This window comes from Notamacropus eugenii, chromosome 4 (assembly GCF_028372415.1).
Source record: "Notamacropus eugenii isolate mMacEug1 chromosome 4, mMacEug1.pri_v2, whole genome shotgun sequence".
In the NCBI taxonomy this organism is placed as follows: Eukaryota; Metazoa; Chordata; class Mammalia; order Diprotodontia; family Macropodidae; genus Notamacropus; species Notamacropus eugenii.
Window position 1 is genome coordinate 93892715 of NC_092875.1, and position 27886 is coordinate 93920600.

At 42.3% G+C, this 27886-nt stretch overlaps 1 protein-coding gene across 1 annotated transcript; it reads right to left on the reverse strand.

Moving 5' to 3' along the window:
* Positions 1-493: 493 nt before the first annotated feature.
* C4H8orf90 (chromosome 4 C8orf90 homolog) lies at positions 494-27700 on the reverse strand. The gene is made up of 2 exons (XM_072602939.1): positions 23727-27700; positions 494-22019 (listed from the first exon to the last, which is right to left on the reverse strand). Exons 1-2 carry the CDS (start codon positions 23788-23790, stop codon positions 21541-21543), a joined length of 543 nt encoding a protein of 180 aa, XP_072459040.1. The 5' UTR covers positions 23791-27700; the 3' UTR covers positions 494-21540.
* Positions 27701-27886: the final 186 nt, after the last annotated feature.

Below are 27886 nucleotides of genomic sequence, written 5' to 3' on the forward strand. Positions count from 1 at the left end.
AGCTATGAAACGCATTGACAGGAATTCCTGAGGCAATGGTAGCACTTTGGTTCTAGTTGTTAGAGAAAGAAGAGAGAGAGAGAGAGAAAGAGGGAAGGAAAGAGAAAGAGAGGGAGGGAAAGAAAGGAGGAGGGGGAAAGGACACATGGATGGACAGCAGCAGGGCAGAAAATGGCCAAAGTGAAGATGACATCTTCCCAGAGAGACCTGATCCACATTCCCCGGAAGTCTGTTTCATTTGTTGCTGAGACTCAGATGTCACCCAGAACCCTACATCAGGGAAGTGAGGTAAGGAAGAAGCTAGCAGGGTAGCAAATGTCTTTGCTGTCAACCTAAGGATGTAAAAGAATATACTTGAAAGGCATTGGCCAGTTCAGGTATAATCCCTGGACAAGTAGCTGAAGAGTCTGACTCATGCCAATGACTAGTGTCTATGACTCTTTGTAGGTCAACCCACATGTGTGTTTTCTTCCCACCTACAGTTAGTGTGGCACAGTGAGAAGAGCACCAAGAGAACCTAGTTCAAGTCCTACTTCTGACATTGTGATTCTGGGCAAATCACTTAACCCCTCAAAAGCTTAGTTTCCTCATCTGTAAAATGGGAACAATAATACCCATACAACCTATCTCACAAAGTTATGAAGTTGAAATGAGATATGGTACTCTTAAAAATGCAAACCTTAAAGCATTATGTAACTGTCCGATGCTCAGTGTCTGGCACAGTGTGAACACCTAATGACTGCTTGTGGGTGCATTCATTTATTCATTAAGCAAACACTTATTAAGTGCCTACTATGTGACTGCTATGCACTGTGGGCAGCTAGGTGGCACAATAGATAGGGTGTCAAGTCTAGAGTCAAGAAGACTCATCTTCCTGAGTTCAAATCCAGCCTCAGACACTTACTAGCTGTGTGACCCTGTCCAAATCACTTAACACTGTTTGCCTCAGTGTCCTTATCTGCACAATGAACTGGAGAAGAAAATGGTAAATCATTCTAGTATCTTTGCCAAGAAAACCCCAGATGGGGTCAGGAAGAGTTGGTCATGAAAAAAGACTGAACCACAGCATGTGCCAGGAATTATCTTGGGTGCTGGAGCTATAGAGACAAAAACAAAACTTTTCCTGCCCTCAAGGAGCTTTCTTTCTACTGCAAAAAGCCATGTGGATATAGATAAATACAAAATGCACACAAAGTATTTGGAGAGGAAGAACACAACCTTTGGGGGGTTCAAGAAAGACTTCACCTTAAAAAGTGGCCCTTGAGCCAAGACAATCCTAGAAGGAGCATTGAAGATTTTTGAGAAGGGGAGATGAAGAGGAAGAGTATCAAAGGCATGGGGGAGAAAAGTGCCAAATCAAGAGCAGTGTGCCAGGCCTAGGTCAGAATACATGTTTGGAAACACTTGAGATTTACTGTCATTTTCTTAGTCAATCAACAAACATTTATTAGGTGTCAACTCACCAACACTTATACCTGAGAAGTGACATCCAAACTCTACTCAGATGTTTCCAATGAAAAAAATTCATTGCCTTCAGGGCTAGCCTGTTCTCATTTGGACCTTTTCAAGGTTAAGAAGTTCCTCCAAGCCTTGCATCCTAATTTCCCCTGGGCCAAGGAAGGACAGGTACTACATCCTCTGCCCTCTTCTGCTCAACACACATTACAGCCACATTTGGGAGCTGTCTGATTGGCCTCTCTAAACCAAATGGATTAGACTCTTTTTTTCTATGCACAACTCACTCCTAGCCAATCAGGCAGCTGAGTTTGTTGAGTCGTCCTTGACTAACTAGAGGCTTCTCTAAATTGCCTCCCACCATCAGACAAATAAGCAATGCAAATCAATAAATCTGACATTTCCCATCACCTCACAATTAGAACCCTTCACCTAGACATAGAGGTCACCTCCAAGGTTCACAAAAACAATTCAGTCTTCATGAAGAACAATAACCCTTTCCAACTATGTAGGACTTGATAATTCTCAAAGAATTTTAACAACCATCCTCTCACTTGAGCCTCATAAAACCCCTGTGAGAGAGTCAAGACAAGGATCATTACATCCATTTGACAGAAGAGGAAATAGAGATCCCTGGAAGTTAGGATGGGTGTCTCATGTGAACCATGAAGGACTAGGGAAACCTAGCCCACCTTCCTTAGAGTACTGAGTGGGGGAAAGGGTCTTGTAGATTCCCATTGGAGAGGAAATTTACATTCTTGCTATCACTCTACATCCCTCCTAATTTCAACCTCTAGAAATTGTAGAATTTAAGAATGTCAGAGCTTAGAGATCATCTCGTTTCTTGTTCAGTCCCTCATTACCTCTCTTCTAGGCTATAATGCAACCCTCCTAATTGGACTCCAAGCTTCCAATTACTTCCCTTTCCTATCTATTGCCTACAAAGCTGCCAAACTAACAGGAGTCATATAATACATAATTCTTGCTCCTGGAGTGAACTCAGGTGGCTGTAGGGACAGACAATACAAAAGAAGACCATTATTGTGTGTGGTTGAAGTAGAGACAGAGGTCATAGAAGTCAAGAAAGTTGAGAACCTGGGATGCCCAAGTTATCCAAAAGAAGCAGGAGTTAGAACTAGAGACTAAACTTACTGAAGAGGAAGAAAAGCACCTGGAAGTCCATAAATGAACAATTCAAAGATCTGAGCAGGATAGAGGTGGGGTGATTGCTGAGTGGCAATCGCAGAATGGGTGTTTGAAAGAATTAGTGGGTAACAAGGAGCGGGGAGCAACTCCTTCCGGCTTTGAATGTCAGAGAGTTTGAGAGAAGGAGCAGTTAACCTTAGAAATGCATCTCTTTCCTCAAGAGAGATATGTCTCTAGGTTTTAATGAAGCCCCACAAGATGGAAAGAATGTGTAAGAAAGAGAGTTAGGATCATAGATTTAGAGTTTTAAATTTCCTTAGAGACCATCAAATCCAACCTCCTCATTTCACAAGGAAGGAAACTGAAGCACAGAAAAGTTAAGGGATTTGCCTAAATTAAATATTTGTCTCAACTAGCAAATTACTCCAACTTAGGTCCCTTTGTTCTAAATCCACTTTCCACTTCACCACAATAGAGGGGGTGTCGAGAGGATGCTGAAGAAATGGATATTAGGGGAAGATAGGAAAGGGATGAGTTCACAATTTGGAATAAGAGAAGAAAGGGGTCACTACAAGTGGCACTGATTCTAGATATCCTTATCCTCACCACCACCACTATTGTCATCATCATCATCATCATCACTAGCACCTATTATATGCCAAACACAGTGCTAAGCACTTTTACTAATATCTCATTTGATCCTCACAATAGATGCTATTATTATTCCCATTTTGTAGAAAAGGAAACTGATGCAAACAAAGATTAAGTGACTTGCCCAAAGTCACACAGTTCCTAAGTGTCTGAGGCTGAGTTCAAACTCGGGTCTTTCTGACTTAAGTACCCTAACCACTGCATCACGAAGACATCCCACAAGGTAATAATACACAGGCTAAGAAGCCTACTAGGTCTGCAAGACACCCAGATCCTGGTGAGAAAGCAGTTAGAAAGAAGGATATGATGACCGCACAGCCTGGAGCATGCATCTGAAGCAGATTAAGGGAGCTGATGAGGAAGAAAGCTAATGTTGTAAGAAAAGGCAGGAAGTAAGTTCCTCTGGGAGAATGAATCCCATCTTCTGGGATGTCAGAATCTTGGGAAGAACCCTGCCAACTTGCACCAAGTCTTGTTCTATCTAAAAAATGTATCTGTCATTTGCCCATCCCAAATTCCCAGCTATATAAGCATGGAATCAGACATAGTCGCATTTCTTCCTCTTTCATTTTCTCGAATGGATTCTCTACAAGACTTCTTCTAGAAGTGTCCACAAAATAAAAATCCCTGGGGAACATTGGAGCATTGAGTACAGACACACTCCAGTACATGCATTCTCCAGCCCACCAAGTCTCTATGGCAAAGTCTAGGAACAGGGAATGAGAAGGGAAGCCAGCTAAATTCAGGCTACACTAAGATCCAGTCTTACCCATCCAGCCATGGCAATAGCCTGAAGATCAAATCTACAACTCTCTGTCTCTTTCACGATGACTGGATTTGGGTTCCTTTCAGTCAGATCTATGGTTTCTGATTCACTCCATTAACTGTAACTGGAATCATCAGAGATTCTAGCATGGGGTTTGAATTCATTTCTCTAGTAGCAAATGGCCATTGGGATAGTGGCCTGGCCTTTGAAGTCAGGAGCTGCCAGTGTCATTTGATCTACCTAATATTAAAAGAGATTATCAGAGACCTTTTGGGTTTGCACAAGCCAGGAGTGGAATATGTTTGCCTTAATAAATCTTTTCAAAGGTCATTGGCTTTCTCAGGGTATCTGCCCGGCTCTGTAGTGAAACTATCAGCTGGATAAGGGGTGAAGGTCAGATGAAGGTAGTGAAACTCATAGAGGGGAGTGACTTGGCCATAGTCACACAATTAATAAGCAAATGAACAAAATCTCAAACTCTGGTCACTTAACACCCAAGTCCAGAGTGCCATCTACTATGTTGCACTGCCTGTCATAGGACCATAGATGTTCATATGTGTGTCTCAGTATCTACCTATGTATGTATGTTGGTATATCTATGTGCTCATCTGAGGCTGGTGAAATGGGCTTGTTAACCCCTAAGATCCCTTTAAACATCAAATTTTGTAGGATTCTATAATTCTGTGGCCCCCTCAGATGTCACTTCTTCATGCCCTGCACCCTTTCCAAACAACCCAATGTTGTTGTACACCATTTCTTTTTTTAAATGAGGAAAAGCAGTGAGATCCTCAACCAGAGGTTCTCCTGGTTAGGGTCAGCCCTACAAAGAGGCAACATATATGGGTAATTTGGGGAAGATGTCAGGGCTTGAAAGTTTCCCATGACCACAAAAGACCTAATCATTCTCTCAGGATCTTGAGAATCATCTATTCACCACAAACATTTATTAAGTGCTTACCTTGTGCCAGGTACTGTGCTGGATGCTAGAAATACAAATACAAGAAAAAATAATAATCCTTGCTCTCAACGAGCTCACGTTCTGATGGGGAAGCCAAGACATAAAAAGAAAATTCAAAAGGGAGATACCCAATGCACAGAGGCCATAATGGAAAAGTCTGGAGACGTACATGCTGATGAGAAATTATGCATTTAGAACTGCAAGCAACCTTGGAAATCTAATCCAACTCTCTCATTTTACAAATTAGAAAGCCAAGGCCAGAGAGGTTGTAACTTGTCCAAGGTCACACAGGTAATGCTGTTACAAATTGTCCAGTTGAAAATACCTAACATCATGGGAGGGACAACACATATAGTAGATATCAGTTACCAACTCTACAGTGAATGGATTTGTTCTCAGCCTTGGTCACCCAACATGTTCTTGAGGGATGGGTAAACAGTCGTTCAGGATAGAGTAAAAGGAGAGAAGAGGTATGAACCTGGGACACTTACAGTTGAGGAAGACAAGTGGATTGGTTGCCTTCTGATAGCACTGTGGATAGCCAGGGGATAAACACTGAATAGTGGTAAGGCCTCTGATCTACAAGTCCAAGAAGCTGGGCATCAGAAGACTTGAATTCTACTCTTGGCTGTGTTATTGTGACTGTTTCTTTTCCTTTTCCTTTTTTCCTTCCATTTTCATTCTCTGGGCCTTGGTTTCCTCTTTTGTAAAGTGAGAGACGTAGAGACTAATTATTCTCTAAGGTCCTTTCCAAGTCTTAACATTTTACGTTACTCTTTCATCCCTAACATTCTGTGATCTCTATTATAACATTCTATACTTTTAGGTACATTCCAGTTCTAATCTGTAACTCTGTGAATTTTTATAAACATGATGCAGGGAGTACACATTAGAAACATGAAGAAAGTCACGTTGGGATAACCAGGCTGCCTGAAGGAGGAAAAAATGGAAGGCCAAATAATTTTTTGGCACTCCTGACCCCAGGTGACTCCCGTCAGCAAAGTCCTCTGCATCAAACACCTGAATATTGCTACCCATCACCCTTAATAGCTTACTGTGCATCCTAACACAGACATTCAAAACTATGGAGACACCAAGTAGGGCTTAGAAGAGACTTGTCTCTCCATAACCATAATTCTGGAATAGACTCCAGGATCTCTCCACAATTAATTAAGATCTCAACACCCCACTCTCCAAATGTGATTAATAATCCCCCCCCCCAAAAAAAGGAGAAAGAAATCTAGAGGGGAAAACAATTTCTTTTGTGGAAGTTTCTTCTTTTGGCCCTAAGTTTGCCAGATTTCCTTGACTTTTGGCTCTAGGTAGGCTAAGCCCAGAAGAGGAAAAAACAACCAGTGAATTGATGTCCATGTAACAATAAAGATGGACTATTACATGACCCTGCAATTCACTCTCCTTTTGAGAATCCAGAGTATACAAGGGGATGAAGCCTTCCAGGAAAGCCGCTCCATTTTAGAGTAGAGAGAGCAATTGCTTGCCACGGCTATGAGAACATTTTAAAGTTGCTTTACACATGTGAGTTTCTCATTTGGTATTCACAACAACCCTATAAATTTTTGTTTTAGTTGCTCAGTCGTTTTTCAGTCATGTCCCACTTTTCATGACCCCATCTGGAGTTTTCTTGGCAAAGATAGTGGGCTGGTTTGCCATTTCCTTCTCCAGCTCATTTTCCAAATGAAAGACTGAGGCAAACAAAGTTAAATGAGTTGGCCAGGGTCACACAGCTAGTAAATGTCTGAGGCTAGCCTTGGACTCAGGTCTTCCTGACTCCAGTCTCAGTCCTCTCTCTACTGTACCACCTAGCTGCCCTAACTCTAAAAATTAGATGCTGTTATCATCCCCACTTAACAGATGAGGAAACTGAGGCTGAAAGAGCCATGTCTCTAAATCTGCACACCTCACATTTCTTTTGAGCTACTACAATTCTTATTTTGCTCATAGAACATAGTGTCTTTGATACAGGAATGTCATTCTGGGCGGTCTTGTACCAATGTCTCCTGTATCTCATAATCAATTCCAAAGGCCTTCAGTGGGACTTTGAGAGTGTCCTTTATAGCTTCTTCTGGCCTCCATGTGAGTACTTGCCTTGTGTGAGTTCTCTGTGAAATAGTCTTTTAGGCAAACATATATTTAGCCTTCAAATAACATAGCTAGACCTGTTCAGCTCCAGAAAGGACCTCAGTATTCAGTACCTTATCATGCCAGGTGATCTTCAGAATGTTCCTAAGACAATTCAGATGGGAGCAATTCAGTTTCCTGGAATGGCACAAGTATACAATCTAGGTTTCACAGACATACAACAATGAGGTCTATACAACGGCTCTGGAGACCTTCAGTTTGGTAGTCAGTCTAATACTTCTTCTCTCCCACCCTTTCCACATATGGATGATGCAGTGCTGACTGGTGGAGAACCTATGTTTTTCTGATGCTAATTGTCAGGCCAAAATCAGTTCAAGCAGCAGAGAATCTATCCACACTCTGTTGCATCTGGGCCTCAGAGGCTGCACTGAGTGCACAATCATCTGTGAGCAAAAAATTGCATGCCAATTTTCCCTCCACTTTAATCTTGGCTTGTAGCCTTTTCAAGTTAAATAATTTACCATCAGTGCACTGCTGACCATGATGATGCTGTTTTCATTTCATTGAAGGCATCTGACAACATCGCTGAAAACGTCATGCTAAGAAGCATGGGAACAAGTATACATCCTTGCTTCACTCCATTGGTGACTGGAAAGTACAATAGAATTGTCCGTTCTCCAGAACCTGTGCAAATATGCCATCGTAAAATTGACATACAATATTGACGAACATCTCCAGGCAACCAAATTTTGCCATGATCTTCCCCAAACCCCCATTATTGACTATATCAAAGGACTTGGTCAAATGGATAAATGTTGCAAACAGACCTCTGTTCTTCTCCTGACATTTCTCCTGGAGTTGCTGGGTAACAAATACTACATTAACTGTTTGCTCCTCAGTCCATTCTGAAGCCACACTGGTTCTTGAGTAGATGAACATCATCCAGGTGAAAAAATCAGCCTTTTGAGAAGAACTCCAGCAAGAATCTTGCCAGCAATGACTAAGAGAGAACCCTCACTGTGATTGTCACAGGACAAACTATTTTCCTTTTCCTTTTTAGAGGTGGACAATGGATGCATCCTTGAACTCCTGGGGAATAACCTCCTCTTGCCATATAACCCAGAAGATTTCAGTCAGCTTTTGTATGAGCAATGGACCCCATGCCTTGTAAAGCTTAACTGAAATAAAATTGGCACCAGGCACTTTGCCATACACGAGAAGTATAACTGCACTCAAAACTTCTTCTTCAGTAGTAAGTGACCCTTGCCGTTATTATTTCTAACTTCAGCACATCAGTGATGATGGTCTCCATGTCTTCATAAAATTTTTCTTTGACTTCATCAGGGTTTGTCATGGTGGGAACATACACACTGATGCTGGTGGTATGGTGCTTTCCTACAAGTGGCAATGACAAAATCAGAAGCCTGTCATTCACTCATCTTGGGAGGCATGCAAGCTTGTTGACTAGATTAGCTTTGATTGTGAAACCTACACCAATTTCATGGTACTTCCCATTGATGTGGCCACTCTAGAAAAACATGGTTCCAATTCCAAATTCAGTAAGCTGGCCTTTGTTTGCCAAACTTGTTTCACTCAGAGCTGCTCTTTGGTTGCAATACCTGCTGAGTTCTCTCACCACAATAGCTTTTTGTCTTTCAGGTCTACTGGATTTCATGTTGTCCAGAAGTATGTTCACATTTCATGTACCAATGGTGAGTGGAATCATTTTCATAAAAGTCTGCGTGTTTTGACCACAGGGTAGGATCCCTCCCTGCTGCAGTAAGCAGGACAGGGCTAAGTTAAGTAATGCAGACAATTTGTAGGGTACATTTTCTAGTCCCTTTCTCATGCCAGCTGGTGGTCCTTAAATATGGTCCCTAAAATGTGGTCCTTAAAAAAGACTGCTCAGACACCTAAAAGGCTGCCAAATCTCACTGTTCCTTCAGTCCAGTAAGAAAACAATCCTATAGCCTGGGCCATCTGTGCACAGGGTTGTGACTATGCTCCCAGTGTATCCACACCGGTTGTTTCATCACTTGCTTGTTGCCACGGGACTTTGAGTTAGATTAAAATGGTAAAATGGTATGGGTTATGTCTTTTTATTTGTGTATAAATTGGATTTAAGTAAGATAGAGTTGTGCAAATTCATCAGCCTCACTCTGTCTCCCAGAATCATTGGAGTACAGCATCAAGACAAAAGTCAAGGTGACTGGCAATGGGTCATGATGCAGTGGTAACCTTGATATTTTTAATGTCTAACAAAGCTCTAAGTTATCCACAGTGCTTGCTTCATCTGCCTTCATAACTGCTAGAATAAATTCTTCTCATCTGCCCATTCCAAGAGGGGAAGTCTTAACATAACTGGGATAAGCACTCCACTAACTCACTGATGCATTTAAGACCCTTTGGTTACTCTCAACCTGGTGTATCCCATCTGCCAAAATAGCATACCAAGGTGTGGCTGATGCTCATGCTATAGCCTCTTGGAACCTAGCTAGGGAAGGGCATCTTGGGTTCGTTGGAAAGCTTGGGTTGGAGCTCACTAGGTGTCAGTTAAAAAGATGATTATAAACACAAGGGGCCATGAATTAGAGCCAAGGGAAAGAGTACTATCAGCTTTCCTCTACTCAGACTAAGTCAAATCTCTTACCAACAGGTCTAGGAACATATCTATTGAATTAATGAATTAGTCAAATGCATTAAATTAATGTACATCTTATCCTGACCTTTAGATCATCTATAAACGAGCAAACCAGGCCAGAATTCAGTATCATTCCAGTGGTGAACCAGGATACAGTGGTTCCAGACAAGTGCTTGAAAAAGAATTGCTTGAAGGGATGAGAGGAATAAAGAAGAAAGGAAAGGGGTTTTGTCTTCCCTGCCCCTGACCTACCAGTCTTGACCAGAGGAGGTAGGAGTTTGTGATTTTTTTTTAAGGATATGAAGATATGACCTTTGCATCATGATCCCAGAAATGCCCCTAGGACAACAATGATTGGTGGCAGTGTCTGTATCATGATTAAATGTAAATGACATACTGAGGAAGGCAGCTTACTCTACAAGGATCCTAGCAAAAAACTAGATCACACTGAAGGGGAACTTCATGAGGACCCCAAAATGGGGTATAAAGCAGCAGGGTGAAATTCAAATAGAAATGAGGGGTCAGTAAATCCTACATAAAGATCCCTGAAGGTACCATTTTCACTTAGAAAACCACATATTAACATTATCTATGTTTTATTGTATTTTTTAGCAAAACTTTTTGTTAAATATTTCCCAATTACTTTTTAATCTGGTTTAGGTTGCACTCAGGAGTGTTGTTGCAGACTGTGTGTTTGACATCTCTGATGCTAAGGACTTCCAGAAGGTGTGTGTTATTCCCTTTGACTCACATGCTCTAAGTTTGAGCCCATTTTCTCCTGGACTCTGTAAGTACTTGTTGGAAAATTTATCCCCAATTTAGGGAAATATTTTGTTCCAACTCTCCTATCTATATGACCTTAGTATGTACCTGTTTCTAAAAGCTAATTAAGTCTGGCTAATTAATATCAACTAATGATAATCAATGGAAAAACACACCAATGAGGCCCATGAGCTAAAAACCTATCCACTTCCAGTCTTATAAGATTCCTTAGAATCCTGAAGAAAGCCCTAGCAACTTCCCTCAAAGGACCTAACCTGCTTGTAGTCTGCTCTCTGCCCTAGAAAGGAAAGTGAGGTAGAAGCCCAAAGCCTAGACCCCTACTCCCAGGATCCGTCCATCCTCTTGTCTATTGGCTAATAGGGTACTGACCTGCAGCACTTAAAGATTGAAATACTCCTAGGTAATAGGGTAGGGGAGGGAAAACTAGTTTCCTTTGCATTATTCCTAGACCCCTTAGCAAGAGATCTGGTTTCATCTAGGTGGGAGAGTGCCAATACCACTCTTCGCCTTAGCCCAGTGTCCTGACCCCTTGTGTTTATAAACATTTTGTAACAAAACCACTAGTGAGTACTGATCCCAGCCTCTCACCAGACCCAATATGCCCATGCACATTTCTATTCTACATTTATGTATATTAAACCCACATTGCCACATTTACCTGACCCCTCCAGTTATTCCTGAAGATGCCTACCTTCACACCTACATATACTCATGTCCTTCCTGAGACCTTCAGTCTACTCTGACCTCTCCCTGAGAGTTAGAGGAACATCAGCTCCTTTTCAATAGATTGGTGGGATTGGGAAGAAAAATGAGTTCTTATGTCCTATATTAAAGGATATATAATGTTGGAGTAGGTGGAGAGCCATCGAGTAGGAGGAGGTAGCAAGGTCCCCTCAGGCAAAACTGTCTGTCCCTTGATTTCTCTAAGTCAGTTTTTTTAAGGGATCCACCATTTTGCCATCCTTCACTTTGGTGAGAGTCATTCCATTTCCCTGAGTCTATCTCTGGTTGTGCCCTTGTTCTAAAATAAAGGGGATTATACTAAATACAAAAAAAAAGTTAGGTTGAACATCAATGCAACCAACCAAATATGCTGTAAAAACTATTTGCATTTTAATTAATTTCAATGCATAAATTATCATAACAATTTTTTTCTGTCATTCCCTTTACGTCCTCATTAGGAATCTTCTTCCAATCATTCTTATTCATTTTCCCACTTTTATGTTCATAGTTGTTGTCTACTCCATTCTTTCTTTTTCACTTTCCTTTATTTCACAAACACCTTTCCAGCTTTGTTTGCCTCGTACTTGTCCATTTTTGTAGCAATATTCCATTACCTTAATGGACCACAATTTATTCAACCATCCTCCTACTGTGTGACATTTAAGTCGTCTCCCAGGGGTTATTTTTACCATTACTTATGATGCTGCTAAGAAAAGCTTTGAACAAATAGCTTATTATCCGTCTTTATAACAAAACCACACATACCCATTTCTCTAGGTCTCTGACTCAATGTTCTTGTCTCATTACTGTCTCTCACTTTCTTTTCCTCAGTATCCCCATGTGTCTCTCTCTGTGTTTTTGTCTGAATTTATCAGTGCCTCAGATAAAGACATAGATGGCATTGTCTATGAAGTTTTCCAATGACACAAAGCCAGGAGGGACAGCTGACACATTGGTTGACAATCCGGATTCAAAAAGATCTTAACAGGCTTGAACTCTGGGCAAAATCAAACAAGCTGAAACTTAATGGTCAGAGAGTAAGTCTTCTGACAATAAAAGCTCACCTCTGATATACTGGCTGTGTGATCCTGAGCAAATCAATTGACCTCTCAGTATTCTAGGCAACCTATCTAAAATTATAAGTTGGAGAAAAGGTTCCATCCAGTATTGGTAAAAAGGAGTTTACTTACCAGGGAGGTTCCTACAGTATAGGATCCATGACAATGAAATAATTAACTATTTTCTTTTGTGTTATGTTTTGGTTTGGTTTGGTTTTTCTCATGGTTTCTCCCATTCATTTTAATTCTTCTATGCAACATGACTAATGTGAAAATATGTTTAATGAGAATGTATGTATAGAACCCATACAAGATTGCACGCCATCGTGGAGAGATAGGGGGGAGGGAGGGGAGAAAATTTAAGCCTTATGGAAGTGATTCTTGAAAAACTGAAAACAAATAAATTAATTAAAGCAAAGAAACAGTTAACATAGTCCTTATCTATACAATAAAATCTTACATTTAGTCAAAAAAATAACAGCTTCAGCATCACACTATGGAAAAGGTATCATCAGAAAGACATTTGTCTGAAAGCTATCTGGGAAAGTTTAAGCTTAACACAAATTAACAATGTAATGTGGCAACCAAGAAAACCATTGTGCTCTCAGGCTACATTAGGGCTAGATGATAGTGCTCCTGCATGCTGCCCTAGTCAGGCCACAAGCAGAATATGCTGTACAGTCCCAGTTGCCATATTTAAGAAAGCTGGAAAGCATCCAGAGGCAGGCAACCAGGATGGTGTGAGGACTGGAGAACATGCTCTACAAAAAAACAGTTGAAGGAACTGGGGATCTGTTAGCCTAAAGGAGAGAAGAAGAAAAATCATCTTCAAATATTGAAAGGGCTATTGTATAGATGAAGAATTAATTGTAGTTCCTATTGAGTCAAAGTGTCCTAATTGGAAGTGATTTCTCCTTCTTCAGTTCTTAATAGCACATTTTCTGCATTTCTAAACTAGTAGTTCCGTGGCACCAGGACTCTGTCTATATTCCTCCCTGGATCTAGCATAGAGCTCTGCTCATAGTAGGCACTTTCTCCATGTTTTACAATATTACTTTGTTGTTTCATAGCCATATTATGCATTGGGAGAGATCTGGGTTGAAATCTTATTTCTTAATCATATTGTCTTAATTCATTACATTTAATTAATGAATCAAGTCTATGAATTAATCACATTTAGGCTTGACCTCTGTTTCCTTATCTGTAAAGCAGAGATTGTAACAATAATCAAACTACTTCATGGCATTATTATATGGGTAAAATGAGCAACTGTGTTGTCAAGGACTTCGCAAACTTTAAATCCCGACATAAATGTGAGCTATAGAAACGTCTCATGTGTTATTAATTAACCTCACTTTCAGCCTTTACATACAGTTAATTTATGCCCACCTGATCTCCCTATCAGAGTGTAAATTCCCTGAAGGTCAGGGACCCTATTTCATTTATCTCCTTTTCTTTCTTCTCTCACCAATGCTGAACAAAAGTATTTGAACATAACAGGCGCTTTAAGGATTGGCTAGGATAAAGAATGCAAAGTGCTTTGTTAACCTTAAAGACTCATCAGCTGTTCTATATCATTGTAGTATCGAGTGATCCTAGTCAAATCAGAAGCGCATTGAAATTGATTTGTTGGCTATGGACAAAGATGGCAGTCTGTCAGATGACCCATTATGATTAATAATAGCTGACTTTTATATAGCGTTCACCAGGCACTATGCTAAGCACATTATAATTATCTTATATGAACCTCACAACAACCCTGGAAGAGAGGTGCTATTGTCACCCTTATTATACAGATGAGGAAATGGAGGTAAACAGTTTGCCTAGGGTCACACAGCTAGTAAGTGTCTGAGGTCATATTTTAAGTTCGGTCTTCCTGACTTCAGATCCAGTGCTCCATCCTCTGAGCTACCCTGCTGCCTGTCTTATTTTTCACCATCTCCAGCCTCACCTCACGTTTAACCCTATTGCCCAACCCCCTATCTCCATCCCTATCCCAGAGGCAGTTTTCCTCCCTCTCACTGTTCCATACAGAGACAGCATGGTGAAGTCAACCAAAGGCAGAACGCTGAGTCTGAAAGTTCTGTGTTTGAATCTTGTTTCAGATTTTTGCTAGCTGTGTGGCTCTGGGCAAGTCAACCAATCTTTGACCTTGTATTTGACATGGTTATTGTGAAAAAAAAAAATGAGATAATTTCTGTTAAGTGATATATCAATGTCAATTTAGTAATATTTAGCCTATTTTATTCCCTTCCTCTTAACATTCACCAGGACCATGTTATACTCATTCTCTTCCTAGTTCAAGTTCCTTTATAGTTAGGGCTCTATGCCTGTTGCCTTTGATTTGATCCTAATTCCTAATTCAGGTCAGAGCCTCAGCCCTGATACTGGTAATAAGATGATTCCCTAGGTCAGGCCCCAATGAACACTTTTCCTGACCCTAGACTGAGAGCCCTGTCCCTGGTCCTACCCTGTACCATGACAATGGCCCCACTCTGAGCCCTGATCAGGACCCCACTCTGAGCCTTGACCCCAACCCCTCTCTGAGCCCTGGCCCCGGCCCAACTCTAAGCCCTAACCGTGGCCCCTGTTCAAGGTCTGGCCCTAACCCCAGAATGAGTCTTGATCTCATAAGGACCTGCTCTAAATCCTTACCCAGGCCACAGATCAAAATCTAACCTCTTCACAAAGCCCTAACCAAACGTTCTTGACCACAATCTCAAACTGAACTCTAACCTCATAAATTGTCTTACAAACATGTATTATGAGTCACATGAGGGACTAGGTAGGAAAAATGTGTATAACTCTCTTCAGCACTTGCTAAGAGCTTATTCGTGGTCTAAGGATACCCAGATACTCTCCTGAAAGAACAGCAGGTGTGGTCCCACAAAGTCTGAATCTGAGTAACAGCTCTCCCTATTTAAAAATAAACAAAACACCTTTTCCCAAGCCACTCCATAAAAAAACTGGCACCCCTTCTCCCACCCAAGAGCTGTATCCACCTCTGCGTTTACTGGTTTCAAACCTGTCTACAGAGCTACAAGATGGATCACCTCTGGCAAAACCTAGCTTTCTGTTGCTAAGAAAAGATACTTTGAGTTCCCAAGCAGTCATGACTCATGGAAATTGTTGATTGGAATGATTTTGTCCATGACAGGTCACTCAGGCTCACAACAGGGATAGAAAGAATTATTCTCTTTCCTGAAAGGGCTCAGAGCTCCAGAGGAGAAGGCCCAGGGGCCCAAGCTTCTGAAGAAGGGAGACTGTCCATCAATCTCACAGTTCCCCCCATGGGGCCTGCCCACTCATCTGTGCTAACTCTTTCAGGAAATGGCAGTGATGGATTTCCACTGCACCACCTAGCTGCCATCCTCTATGAGGATGAAAAGACATGACTAAAGCCTGAGAGAGCCCAGATGTGGGAGCAATTTTGGGGGAAACTAACAATGGCTGATCATTGGAGATGATAGAGATGGAGTTTTAGGGAGAAGAGTTACCTGGGAAACAGAAGAGAGTAGGTTAAGACTGGACCTTGGAAAAAGGCTAGTCATAGAATCCTATCTCCTCTGATGCCTCATTGTGAGATGGAGGATACCCTGGCTTCTTCGATTATGTCAGCAGAATGCCAGCTCTGGCTGGTCCTACAAAGCTGCAAAGATTTCAAGTATGGCAAAGGAATCTGCATCGGTTGCCTAAGCACCAGCAGAGCTAAACTCAGAACGGCACATCTCCAAAGGGATGGCCAACAGATCTCTTTGTCTTGTAGCCGCAGTATCTACAAAAATCACAGTATCTACAAACATCGGCTGATATTTGGAGGAAGTTAATATGTGTTCCCATGGATGGAATTCCCACACTTATGAAATCATAACTCCCTGAACAATTACAGTAGAAACTTTGTATCCTAGGATCCCAGAGCTCGACGGGACTTCAAGGGCCATTGCGTCCTGAAGCAGCAACTCAAACCAAGACAATAAACTTATATTATGCATAGTATTGAACTAGATGATGGGGATACAAAAACAAAATGTTTTTTTTTTTAGATCTTGTCCCCTGGGAGCTTATATTCTACCAGATCACATCCCTAATATCTCACAATTGGTCATTCTCCTGCTTTAAAGGCCCCCTGCCATGGAGAACACACTGCCCCTCAGAGGCAACTGATTGTTTCAGGGAAGGAGAGTTCTGAATAGTAAGACGTTCCTTATACTGGGCTAAAATTAGTCCCCTGCATTTCCCTTCCTCCCCCATTATTCTGGTCTCTGGGGCCACAAATAGTTTATCAAATAATTCAACCCCAAGATAGCCCTTCAGAGATTTATGATCCTGTAATCTCCTTTCTTCTGTCTTTACTTCTCCAGGCTAAACATTCCTAGGTCCTTCCTTGGATGTGGCAAAACTTCCAGTGCTCTAATCATCCTATTTTCTTCCTGGATATACTCCAGAATCAGTGTGATCTGTCAAAATGTGGTGCCCAGAATTGAAAACAATGCTCCAGATGTGGGCAGATCAGGATGCAAAGACCTCCTCCCTTACTCTGAACACTGTGCCTCTGTATCTGTCTCTATCTCTATCTGTCTCTCTTTCTCTCTGTCTCTGTCTCTCTTTCTGTGTGTGTGTTTCTCTCTGTGTGCGTCTTTCTCTCTGTCTCTCTGTCTTTCAGTCTCTCAATCTGTGTGTATCTGTCTCTCTGTCTCTGTCTCCCTCTCTCTCTTCCGCCCCCCCCTCTCTCATCTTTCCCTCACCATTGCCCTCCAGAGATGACAAAATCTAATACCTTCCTAAGGATGAAAAGAGGCTTGCCTCCACTTCTTAAAAATTTGTTAACCTTCCTTTTGATTTTATCCTTCATGACAAACGTGGTTAACCATTGCATTGCTAACCCATGTGTTTCATTACTCAAATGCAGCTGAGAAAGGCCAAAAGGGAATTTCTGATAGAGGAGAGAAAGATTTTAATAACTGCAGTATTTTGACAGAGCATGATTTTTTTCCTATCTGGAGGCTTGGAACTGAAGAAAAGTGAATCACTGACTCATTTTTTACAATATCCCAAGGCAGAAGGGACACACACCATGATTTCTATCCAGGCAATCAGTTAGGGGTCTGGCTGAGATGTGAGATAGGGGATCTGTGCCTGTTAATGAAGATAGGACCTTTGCCACTTACCTTCTCATTGTTTTCCTCAGTCTGGAAGGAAAACCACTCCCCTAGGCTGTAGAAAATGAACCAAGGGAGTGTGTGGAGAGAAAGCCAAGCCTAGGCACAAAGAAGTAGATGGGAGGAGTAGCTTGACCCAAACAACAGTGGAATCAGACTTAAAAAGGAGTAACAGTCTTACTCCCTAGTACAACATAACATGATGGTACCTCACCACTACTAAACAAATCACTGATAAATACTTTGGGCTTAGTAGAACCAAGAATGAATCTCTAGGGAGATCTCTCCTCCTGGTTAACATCCATCTATTGATCTTTGGGTCTATGTGACCACTTCCATATCCACTTAGCTGAACCATCATTAATATCACAAAATTCAGCCAACATTTCCTGAGCACCCCATTCCCTTGGACACTGGGGAGACACTAGATTTTGTTTCTCTATTTTGTCCACAAAAATAAAATGAGCAATTTTGTCAAATGCATGATGACATCCAGTTATGTTATGTCTGGGCCATTCCTATGATCTACCAACCTCATCGCTATTTGGCTCCCCACCCAATGGTTTCCTTTGGTGCAATTGTGGGCCAAGAAAAAAACTGCAGTATTCCTTTGGTACATGTACCATTCAAGTGGTCACCCCAACATAATCAATCAGTGTCTTCTTGGCCCATCTACTTAGACTGTATGATGCTTTTTTCACCGTTAAATCCTCTTAAATCATTCAAAAATGAATATACTGCTCCATTACCAATGTCATCAAAAAAATTCCATCACCAAGTCCCATTTCCTCACAAGGAGTCCTTGTATTCTATCTATGTATAAACGGACCTTCATCACTCCCTTCCAAGAAAAAAGGCCTAAAAGTGAATGAGCAAATAAATATGCCTCTTACTCTTTAAATCTGAAGCTATCTCCACTGTGGAAATAAAGAAGAGTTTGAAGGCCTATCCAAAACAGGCCAAAGATCCCAGCTGGCTCGATAACCCCCCAAAATGGGGAGCTCGCTAGCTTTTGAAACAATTCATTCCTTTGTAGAAGAGCTCTTGATTAGAGTTCTTTCTATTGAACCAAAAACTCTCTCCTTGTAACTTCCCTGAGCTGGCTCTTGTAGGGACCACACAGACCAGCTCCCTCTGCTCTATGACAGATGGCAAATATTTGAAGGCTGCCATCAAGGATCCCTGAGTCTTCTCTGCACTAGCTCCAATACCCCATGTTCCCTGCACTAGCCCTCACAGGACATGGTTTTGTATCCTCTTCTCCATCCATCTGACCCTAACCTGAATAACTTGCCAATGTCTCTAAAATGCTCCTTCCCTGCTCAGGAAATGGTCAGTCCAGCAGAGTCCACTTATGGGTCACTGGTTAAATGCTGCTTTCGCTGTGGGTTGATGGAACTCTTGCAGAATTCCATGGAGAATTGAGATATACAGATAATTGAGTAACAATTGAATCTGTTTAATCTCTAACTCCTCTCCCATTAGCTCCAATTAGTGCATCGGAGTGAACTAATGGGCGTGCCATGGACTAACTGCCTCCCTTGTTACTCAGCATGCTTATATTTGTCTTTGGACAGTAGGGTTGGTATTTGATGTTGTTTTCCTTTCATTTTAACTTATGTGAGTCAAAGCCAAAACTAGGGAGGATGACTAGAGACTCACCCTAGGCCACTGGAATATAGAGGGCCTTGCCAACAGGTAAAAATTACAGTTTGCTAACAAGAATAATTAGTTCAATTAAAAATCAATTGGATCATCATCAGCTTTCTGGCCCACCTTTGCCCCAACAGCCACATCCCAGGTTAGCTCCTTCCCAGAGTGACTCTTCTCTAGTCTCTCTCCTAGTGGGAGATTCTCAAACAGTGGCTTCTTGGTGCCCAAGAGTATCCATCTTCTCCCCTCCTCACTCCATAGTCAGGATCCTAGAGTCTTTTCCCTTGATAGTGTTCTGATATTCAAGGTTTTCTACCCTAATGAATATCTTTAAAACATGATTTAAGAGTTAACTTGAGGTACATTGGGTAGCATCAGAATTGTTAGGATTCTGGGATGGGTTCTAACTCTCCCATCAACCCCAAAAGACAAGTGTTTCTTCAGATCAGGAACTCCTTAGAGAGAGAGGCTTTATCTCCGCTGTGGTACCAGAACTGCCTGAGATCAAGTACCAAATCACATGCCTCAGACCCCAAAATGCCTAAGGTCAAGGTAAGTGGTCTCCCCTTCAGACCAACTGATCCTTGAATAGGACTTCTCCTTCTTTCCCCCTCTACACCCCCTTATGTGATCATGACTGCTGGAAAATTAACAATTTTTAAAAGCTACAATGATTGAGCCATTTTCCAATCATTTCCCTTATGATCCAAGAGATATAAAAAAGAAACAAGGGACAGCCACTTCTCTGTAGAATTTTCTTATCTGTAAAAATAGGCATAATATTTGCTCTTCAAGGCTCACAGTGTTGTTGAAGAGAGAGTGACATGGAAATGGAAGTTAACAGAATTAAATTAGGAGAGACAAATCAAGACAGTGTGGGCCTTTAGAAGGAGAAAATAAGAAATCAGAGGAATCTGAACACAAAAGGAAGCACACTGACGTTGTGATAAACCTAGATGCTAAGAGGCCAGAGTCAAATTAAAGAGCTCCTGTTTTTAAGCTTTACAAAGCCAACCCTGGGAGGCGGTTAGTACAAATATTATTGTTTTCATTTTGTAGACTGAGGCTGGGTGAGGTGATGGGATTGGCCAATGATTACAGAGCTAGAATCCCAGCTCTGCCACTTCACTACCCCTGAGATCTTTGGTAAGTCAAATCACTTTGCCAAGCCCTAGCTTTCCTTGTAGAAGAAGGGGACCTTATTAAACAATCTGGTGTTTGAAAGGCTTTCTCATGGAGAAAGCACTAGACTAACTCTGTCTGGTCTCAGAGGGCAGAGCCAGGAGCAGTGGTTAAATGTTGTAGAGAGGTAAACATAAGCTTGACATCAATAGAGGAAATCTTGCTCAGTCAGAGGTGCCTCAGAGCAGAATGGACTGCCTCTGGAGGCTTGGGGTTTCCCCCTCCTTGAAGGTCTTCAGAGAGAAGAAGCTCAATGACTACTTATCATAGAAGGGATTCCCTTACATATGGTTTGGACTTGATGACTTCTGAGCTCCTTTCTGCTCTCAAATCTCTGAAGTCACTTTTAGCTCTCTAAATGGAATGATCCTAAAAGGATATGGAATGGGATTTGAATCCAGGTCTCTATTCATTTCAAATCTAGCTTACTTTCCACTACTCAGAGACTCAAAGTATGGGACCAGAAAGTCTTAGATCCAAATTGATACTGAATCTCATTGTATACCATTCCCAAGGGCAGGATTATTTCTTGGAGGTTAAGGGGGAGAGGGGCAGAGATGGGTTTGGGGAAATAAATTTTGGTTCAATATAAAGAAAAATTTTGTGAAACTCAGAGTAGTTCATCAACCAGATGATCTGCCTTGGGTAATAATGGCCTTCCTGTCATTGGAAGTGACCTAGCGGAAGATGGAAATTCTGGAGATATTATCTAGAATGAGATGGAAGGTAATGAAGAGAATAGGGGTTTCTAGTCTTTACCAACTATGATATACATACAAATTTCTATGGTGCCACAGAATTACCTCAGGTGGTCTACACTGCCAGATATGGTGCCAGCCCACCAGACTAGTGTATGATCTCAATAGCAAAAGAATATTTAAGAAGCAGCATGTTTAGATGTAATTCAGAGTCACAGAGATCCTGGGTTCGAATTCTGGTTCTGCTGCTTGCTCCCTGAGGGAATGATTGCCTGTCCTCAGTTCCCTTATCTGTAAAAGGAGGAAGTTAGACGAGATGATCTCTGAGGTCCTTTCCAGCTCTAACCTTCACTGTTACCAATTCCCTCCCCCCTCAGATATTCTAAGTTCTATGTTTTCCTATGTTCCAAGGTCCCATCACCTCTAATAATCTGTGTTCTTACATCTCTCTAAAGTTCTGGAATCTAAGAAGAGCTCTGGGACACAGTAGGGAGGAAAAATATTTATTCATTTTCCAGAAGACACTATCTCAATCTAGGCAATGCCTCTGCTACTCAGTGCTCTGGCTTAGACCAGTGGGGGCCCAGGCCTGGCCCCTTTCCCATCTGGGAGTCCAGGGGTAGGGAATTTATTGGGCCCTGGGGCTGGGGCCAGGAGGACCACTCCGGGGTGTGGGGTGGCCCCACTGCCTGAGTTGGCGTAGCTCAAGGCCAACTGTTCCAGTCGCCGCTTCAGTAGGAAGGCTTGGGCTGTTGCATGGAGAGGGCGGAGCAAGGCAGGTGGGGGTGCCCCAGGCCGCAGGAGGAAGTCAAAGCCTGTTCTGTCTTGGGGGTCATAGAAGAGGGGACCCCGGGCAGGGTCAGGTCCAGGTGGCCAGGAGTAAGGGAAGGGAAGTGTAAAGTCCTCAGTCAGCACCCGGATGGCGAAGTCATCCTCCTTGCCCAGTGCTCGGTAGGCACGACCAATGCCACGGAAGTGAGCCTCCCAGAGCTGGGCATCGCCACCATAAATGTCCGGGAATGGGGGTTCTTGGGGGGCAGCAGGACCTGAGGGAAGCATGGGTGGAGAGTGGAGTGTTGGCCAGGAAGGGAAAAGCTATTGATCCCCACAACCTCATACCCATTACAGAATGTTAGACTTTCATAGGATTCAGACCTGGAAAGGATCTCTAGAGATCATCATGCCCAACCCTCTCATTTATCAGAAAAGTAAACTGAGGCTAAAAAAGGGTACCCAAGGTCACACAGTTAGTAGCAGAGCCAAGATTCACACCTGGGTCCTCTGATTCCAAATTCAGGGCTCTTTTCACTACCCCATCTAAGTGCTCTCCCATCCATGACTTCATATGATCCTTGATGAAAGGGCTGAAGGATAGAGATGACTATCCCCATCTTACAGATGGGAAAACTGAAGCAGTAGGCTGAAGTGGGAGAGGCAGTGTGATGCAGGGAAAATAATGTGAAGTAGATGCAGAGAGACCTGAGTTCATATCCAGACTCTGCCACCAGCTGTATGACCTCGGGCAAGTCTCTTCACCTTAGTTTTTTTCATCTATAAAATGGCAGGGGAAGATGATAGCTGCCTTGCTCACTTCATGGGAAGGTGACCCAGATGAAATGGGTTTGAAGCACTGCATTTCTGTAACATATTCTTTTAAAATACTTTCCTCAAAACAATTGAAGAAGTAGGAAGGCCAAGGAGTAGTGCCATCCCTATTTTACAGATGAGAAAACTGAGGCTGGGCTAAATGGCTTTCCCATGGCTTCCCAGCTAGGAAGTGTGAGAAGCTAAACTTAAACAGAGATCCAAGGCCAGGGCTCTAACCATTTTGTTACACTTCCATTTATATAACTGCAAGAGTTATGCCGATGTCCAGCTGTGTTTTAATCTCCCACACCCTCCAAGAACCCTTCTTTTTCCTGCCCCCAGATCCCCCAAGTCTGTTCTCCTGGCCAGTTTCAGATGCTTCCAGCCACAACTGGCTTATATAATGTGATGTGAGGTCATGGCCCTGGGGCTTCCTTCCTCCCAGCAATTCAATGTAAGCTCCCCCTGCCTACCCACCCCAATGCTGTCTTAACCTGCATCTGCTGCCACCAAGCCTGGGATCAGAGAGAATCAGGCAGAGGTCACCTAATCCAACCCCTTCATTTTAGAAATGAGGAAACTGAATTCCAGAGGGGTGGAGTTACCTACTACACATGTAGTAAGAATTTAGAGCCAGAATTCAAACTCTGGTCTTCTGATTCTAAATTCAGTGCTCTTTCCACTATCCATAGGGAGGTTGTCTCCGGGAGGTTGTCTCCAGAAGGTCCTTGAAAATGCAGATGTGTTCCTTGGAAAGGGATTGAGGGCTGAGCTGGGAGAGAAGTCTAAAGTTGCCACTCTAGTCCTCTCCCATTAGCACATCAGGGTGGATCAGTATATCTGAGCAGAGCAGGTTGGGAGCCTGGTCTTTAGGGGATAAGATACTAACTTTGTGATCTGCACAACCTTGTCCAGAATTGGTCCTGCTTCTCAGCTTCCTTTTTTCCTTCCCTCCTCTCTCCTTCTTCTATTTCCCCTTCCACTAAACAACTGGGTAATTGTCAATGAGATACCTGCCCTTCCTGGCTCTCTGTAAGATGAGCCATTTGGGCCAGGTGGTCTCTAAAGTCCCTTCCTAATTAAATGTTCTGTGATTCCATGGTTCTATTCCCCCACACCCACTCCCAATGTGCCACATGCCCACCCTTCCTAAAGACCTGTCATACCCGGAGTGGCAGGAGGTGGAGGCAGCCGGCCAGGGCCAGGGTCTCCAGAACAGGGAGAGGCCATGTAGACAGGCAGAAGCCTCTTGGGGGTGGGGTGCTTCGGGGGGGAATCCCTGTTTACCTGGGCACCTTGGAGATGAGAGTGGAAGGGAATTCTGAGCCAAAGCTAAAAGAGAACTTCACAGTTAAAGAGATATGAGCCAATCTAAGAAACAAATCTAATACCTGCCTGTCTTTCCCCTTCATTGCTTCTTCAAATCCTTCCATCTTTTAAGGCTCAACTCCCCCAGGAAGCTTTCCTGACCTCTCACCACAGACCCTGCCCCAGGTCCAAGGATTTAGACAAGAATCAAATCTAGAGCCAGGCCAGACCTCAGAAAGCCAACAAGTCTAAACCCCTCATTTTACAGATAAGGAAACTGAGGTCTGGAAAGAGGGGAATAAATGACTTATCTAGAGTCATAGAGCTAATAAGTGTCTGAGGCAGGATTAAACCTTGTCCTCTGACTCCAGATCCAGCCCTAGGAACTAAAGTACTCATCTGGCCCTTGCTTGATATTCTATTCTATAAGAATAACACAGGCCATCCTTGGGCCTGGACCTGAAGCCTTTCCAGCTTGGTGGGACCTGCTAGGGCTTCTGCTCTGCTGATTTGATCTTCAAGAGTCCAAGTTCTCCTCCAAGGTGGGTAGGTAGGTCATCACCACTGGAAAGTGCACCACTTTGGGAAGCAGAGGACTTGGGTTCCAGCCCCAATTCTATTACTTAATACATGTGTGACCTCAAGCAAGTGCCTTCCTCTCTCTCTCTGGGCTTAGTTTCCTTATCTACAATGGAAGGCTTGGACTGGATGACCTCTAAGGTTTCTTCTAGCTCCAAATCAATAACCTTGGGATCTTATGTTCTCAGAGAGTTGCCTTGAGCATTGAGAGCTTAAGAAACTGCCCAAGGTCACACAGCTAGTAGGTGTCAGGGGCAGGATTAAGCCAAGCTTTCCATTCACTAACCCCCTCTCCCCTTCAACAAACATTAAAATGGCAAAACCTCACATTTCTCTGAAGTTGTATGATCTAGAAAAGACTAGTTTAGAAGAACCCTTTATGAGGAAATACAAATCTAATGAAGTGATTTGCCCAAATCCCATGCTGGGACTCGAACGCAGGTCTTCTGACTCCAAGTCCAGGTCCTCCAGAACAACACAAGGCCTCAGATCATGCTAATTATTCCATGTTTCCCCAGCTACATTGGCAGTTTTCTCACATCATAATGTTTTGTCTTGCCCATTGACCACCTTTGAGTTATTTTAAAAGTCTCATTCCCAGAGAGTGGAAGAGAAAAGCCTTGTATTATTATTTTTTTGGTGGTGAAAAATTACAAAAACAACATTAGGAAGGGGAAAAAAGAGCTTTTCGGAGCAGCCAATCAGGCTATTAGTCATGCTAAGATTATACATCTTGCCCCCTCCCGGTGACCAACAAGCAGAAAAAGAGCCAACAGACCTTTATAAGTATTTCTAAAGACATTTCTTATTTAGCTGACTGGTTGCTCCTGATTGGGAAAATGGAAACAGACTGCAAAAGATTTAGAAAAGAAAATCAAGAGAATTTCAGGGATAAAAGGGAACTAAGAGATCATCAAGTACAATCTCCTACTTTTATAGAGGGCTAAGATCACACACATTAGGTGCAAAGGCAGGACCCCTGCCTTAATTTAAATCAACAAATGTTTATTTGGGGGTCTAGTATGTACAGATCTCAGCTCTCAAAATTGTAGACAAATACAAAGTGGAAATAAGGCATAGTCACTAAGTGGAGGAAGCTAACAGTATTGTAGGGGATGAGAACTGAGAAAAACCCATTGGATTTGTTGATTTGGAAGGTCAGGAAACTGACACTTTTAAGCCTGGGTCCCTTTTTCCTGATTTTGAAAAAGAAAAACACAATATGGGAAGTGAATCATTAATTTCATAGAGGGTATTCAGGAAAAGGGTTTGATTCCCGTATCACAGCTTTTAATATCAGAAAGATGAATTCTTTCCAAAGAATGGAGAACAGATCACAAAGGTGGAGAAGAAATAAAATTGGCATGAAGCTCAGTGACCTATCAAATCAGGAGAGCTTTGAGTGGAATTCTAGGGGAGGTAGGAAAAAAAATCTCAAAAATAGAAAAACAAATGGAGGACAACTGACTAAGAAGTTTTCAGAGAATGAGATTTGCTTTCTGGACTAAGGATCAAGACATAGGAATGTTAGGTTCTTGACCAGGGATGGAGTACATCAATTGTGGTCCAGGAAGAAAGTATTTGCTCACAAATTGGCTTATCTGATTAAAAGAACTTTAATCTACAAGATAAGGAGGAGGAAGAAGAGTCTCCAGACACAGCTTCCAGACCAGATATCCATAGCAAGTAACAGGAAAGACAGAAGAGAAAAAAAAGAACAGTAAACATATTCACTAATACAATCAGTGATAGAGATGAGGAACAGAACTTTGGCAATTGATGGTTTTGACATCACTAAAAGTTTTAATTTGTCTGAGATAGTGTAGAGAGAATTCCTATTCAGGTACAGGTGGGACTAGGTGGTCTTTCATGTCTCTTCCAGCTCTAGGAACCTAAGATTCTGTGACCCTAGCTCATTAAGTGACCATGGAGAGATCACTGTCAGTAACACTGTAGGGTTCAGAGTGGGATTATAAGGGACCAAAGAACAGAGATAATGGTTAGAAGATTGGTGGTATCTACTACAGAAAACATGAATGGAGAGGAAAGAGATGTGACTTGAGCTGAAGGATCAAGAAAAAGCTTTCTTGGGAGTAGAAAGACAGACCAACTCTAGCTCTCCCCCCAAAGCCCATAAAATACCTGTAAAAAATGACTCTAAACAAATTCTAGAGCAGCAGAAGTCACAAAACAATACAGTGAAAGAGATTTCCAGCCCAAGACAGCATGGAAGGATCATATCATACTCAGAGTGGAGTGCAGACCACAGAGCACAGCCAAGCCTTGGCCATATGGCACCAGCAGGGACAGGACTGGAGCAGGCTTCAGGTCACTGAATCCCAGGCAGCAGCTGCGGTTCCCAGATTCCTCAACCCACAAATGCCAAAGACAGCTTCAAAGGTCAATGAGAAAGCCCTTTCACCTGGGTGAGAAGGGAACACTGTCTGGCCCTGGCCACAGGGCCTCAGTCTCTGAGGCAGTAGCATCCATTTTAGGAACCCTCAGCCTAAAACCCCTGGGGGTAACGAGAAGCTGATCTGGATCTCAGTCCTGAGTCCTGGCCCTGGGGTGAGGAGGAGCATTGGAGTGATGGAGCTGGAGGCAGTTGTGGAGAGGGAATTCTACTTGCAGATCCTGGGCAGAAAAGTTTGTGGCTGCCCCCAGACTAGAACATAGGCTAGGAGCAGGGTAAACTCCTCTCCCTTGACTGTGCCACCTTGGAGGAACTGAGAACTTACAGGTGCCTAGAGTATACCCACCACTTGACAAAGGACTCAAAAGTCAAGTAACTGGCTCAGAAAATGCCCCAAAAAGGAAAAAAATAGGACTATAGAAGGTTACTTTCTTGGTGAACAGGTACTTTCCTCCATCCTTTCAGATGAGGAAGAACAAAGGATACTATCAGAGGAAGAAACCAAAGTCAAGGCTTCTGCATCCAAAATCTCTAAAATAAATACACAATAGTCTCAGGCCATGGAAGGGCTCAAAAAAGATTTTGAAAATCAATAGGAGAGCTGTAGGAAAAATTGGGAAGAGAAATGAGAGAGATGCAAGAAAATCATGAAAAGTGAGTCAATAGCTTGCTAAAGGAGACCCAGAATAATGCTGAAGAAAACACCACCTTTAAAAATAGACTAACCTATATGGCAAAAGAGGTCCAAAAAGCCAATGAGGAGAAGAATGCTTTAGCTCAATGGAAAAGGAGGCTCAAAAGCTCACTGAAGAAAATCGTTCTTTAAAAATTAGAATGGAATAGATGGAAGTTAATGACTTTATGAGAAACCAAGAAACCAAGAAATGACAAGACAAAACCAAAAGAATGAAAATAAAGTATAAACATATAAACAACATATGAAATATATATTCATATATACATAATCATATATAAAAGCATACTTACATATAAAATACATAAACAACAAAGTATAAATACTATAAA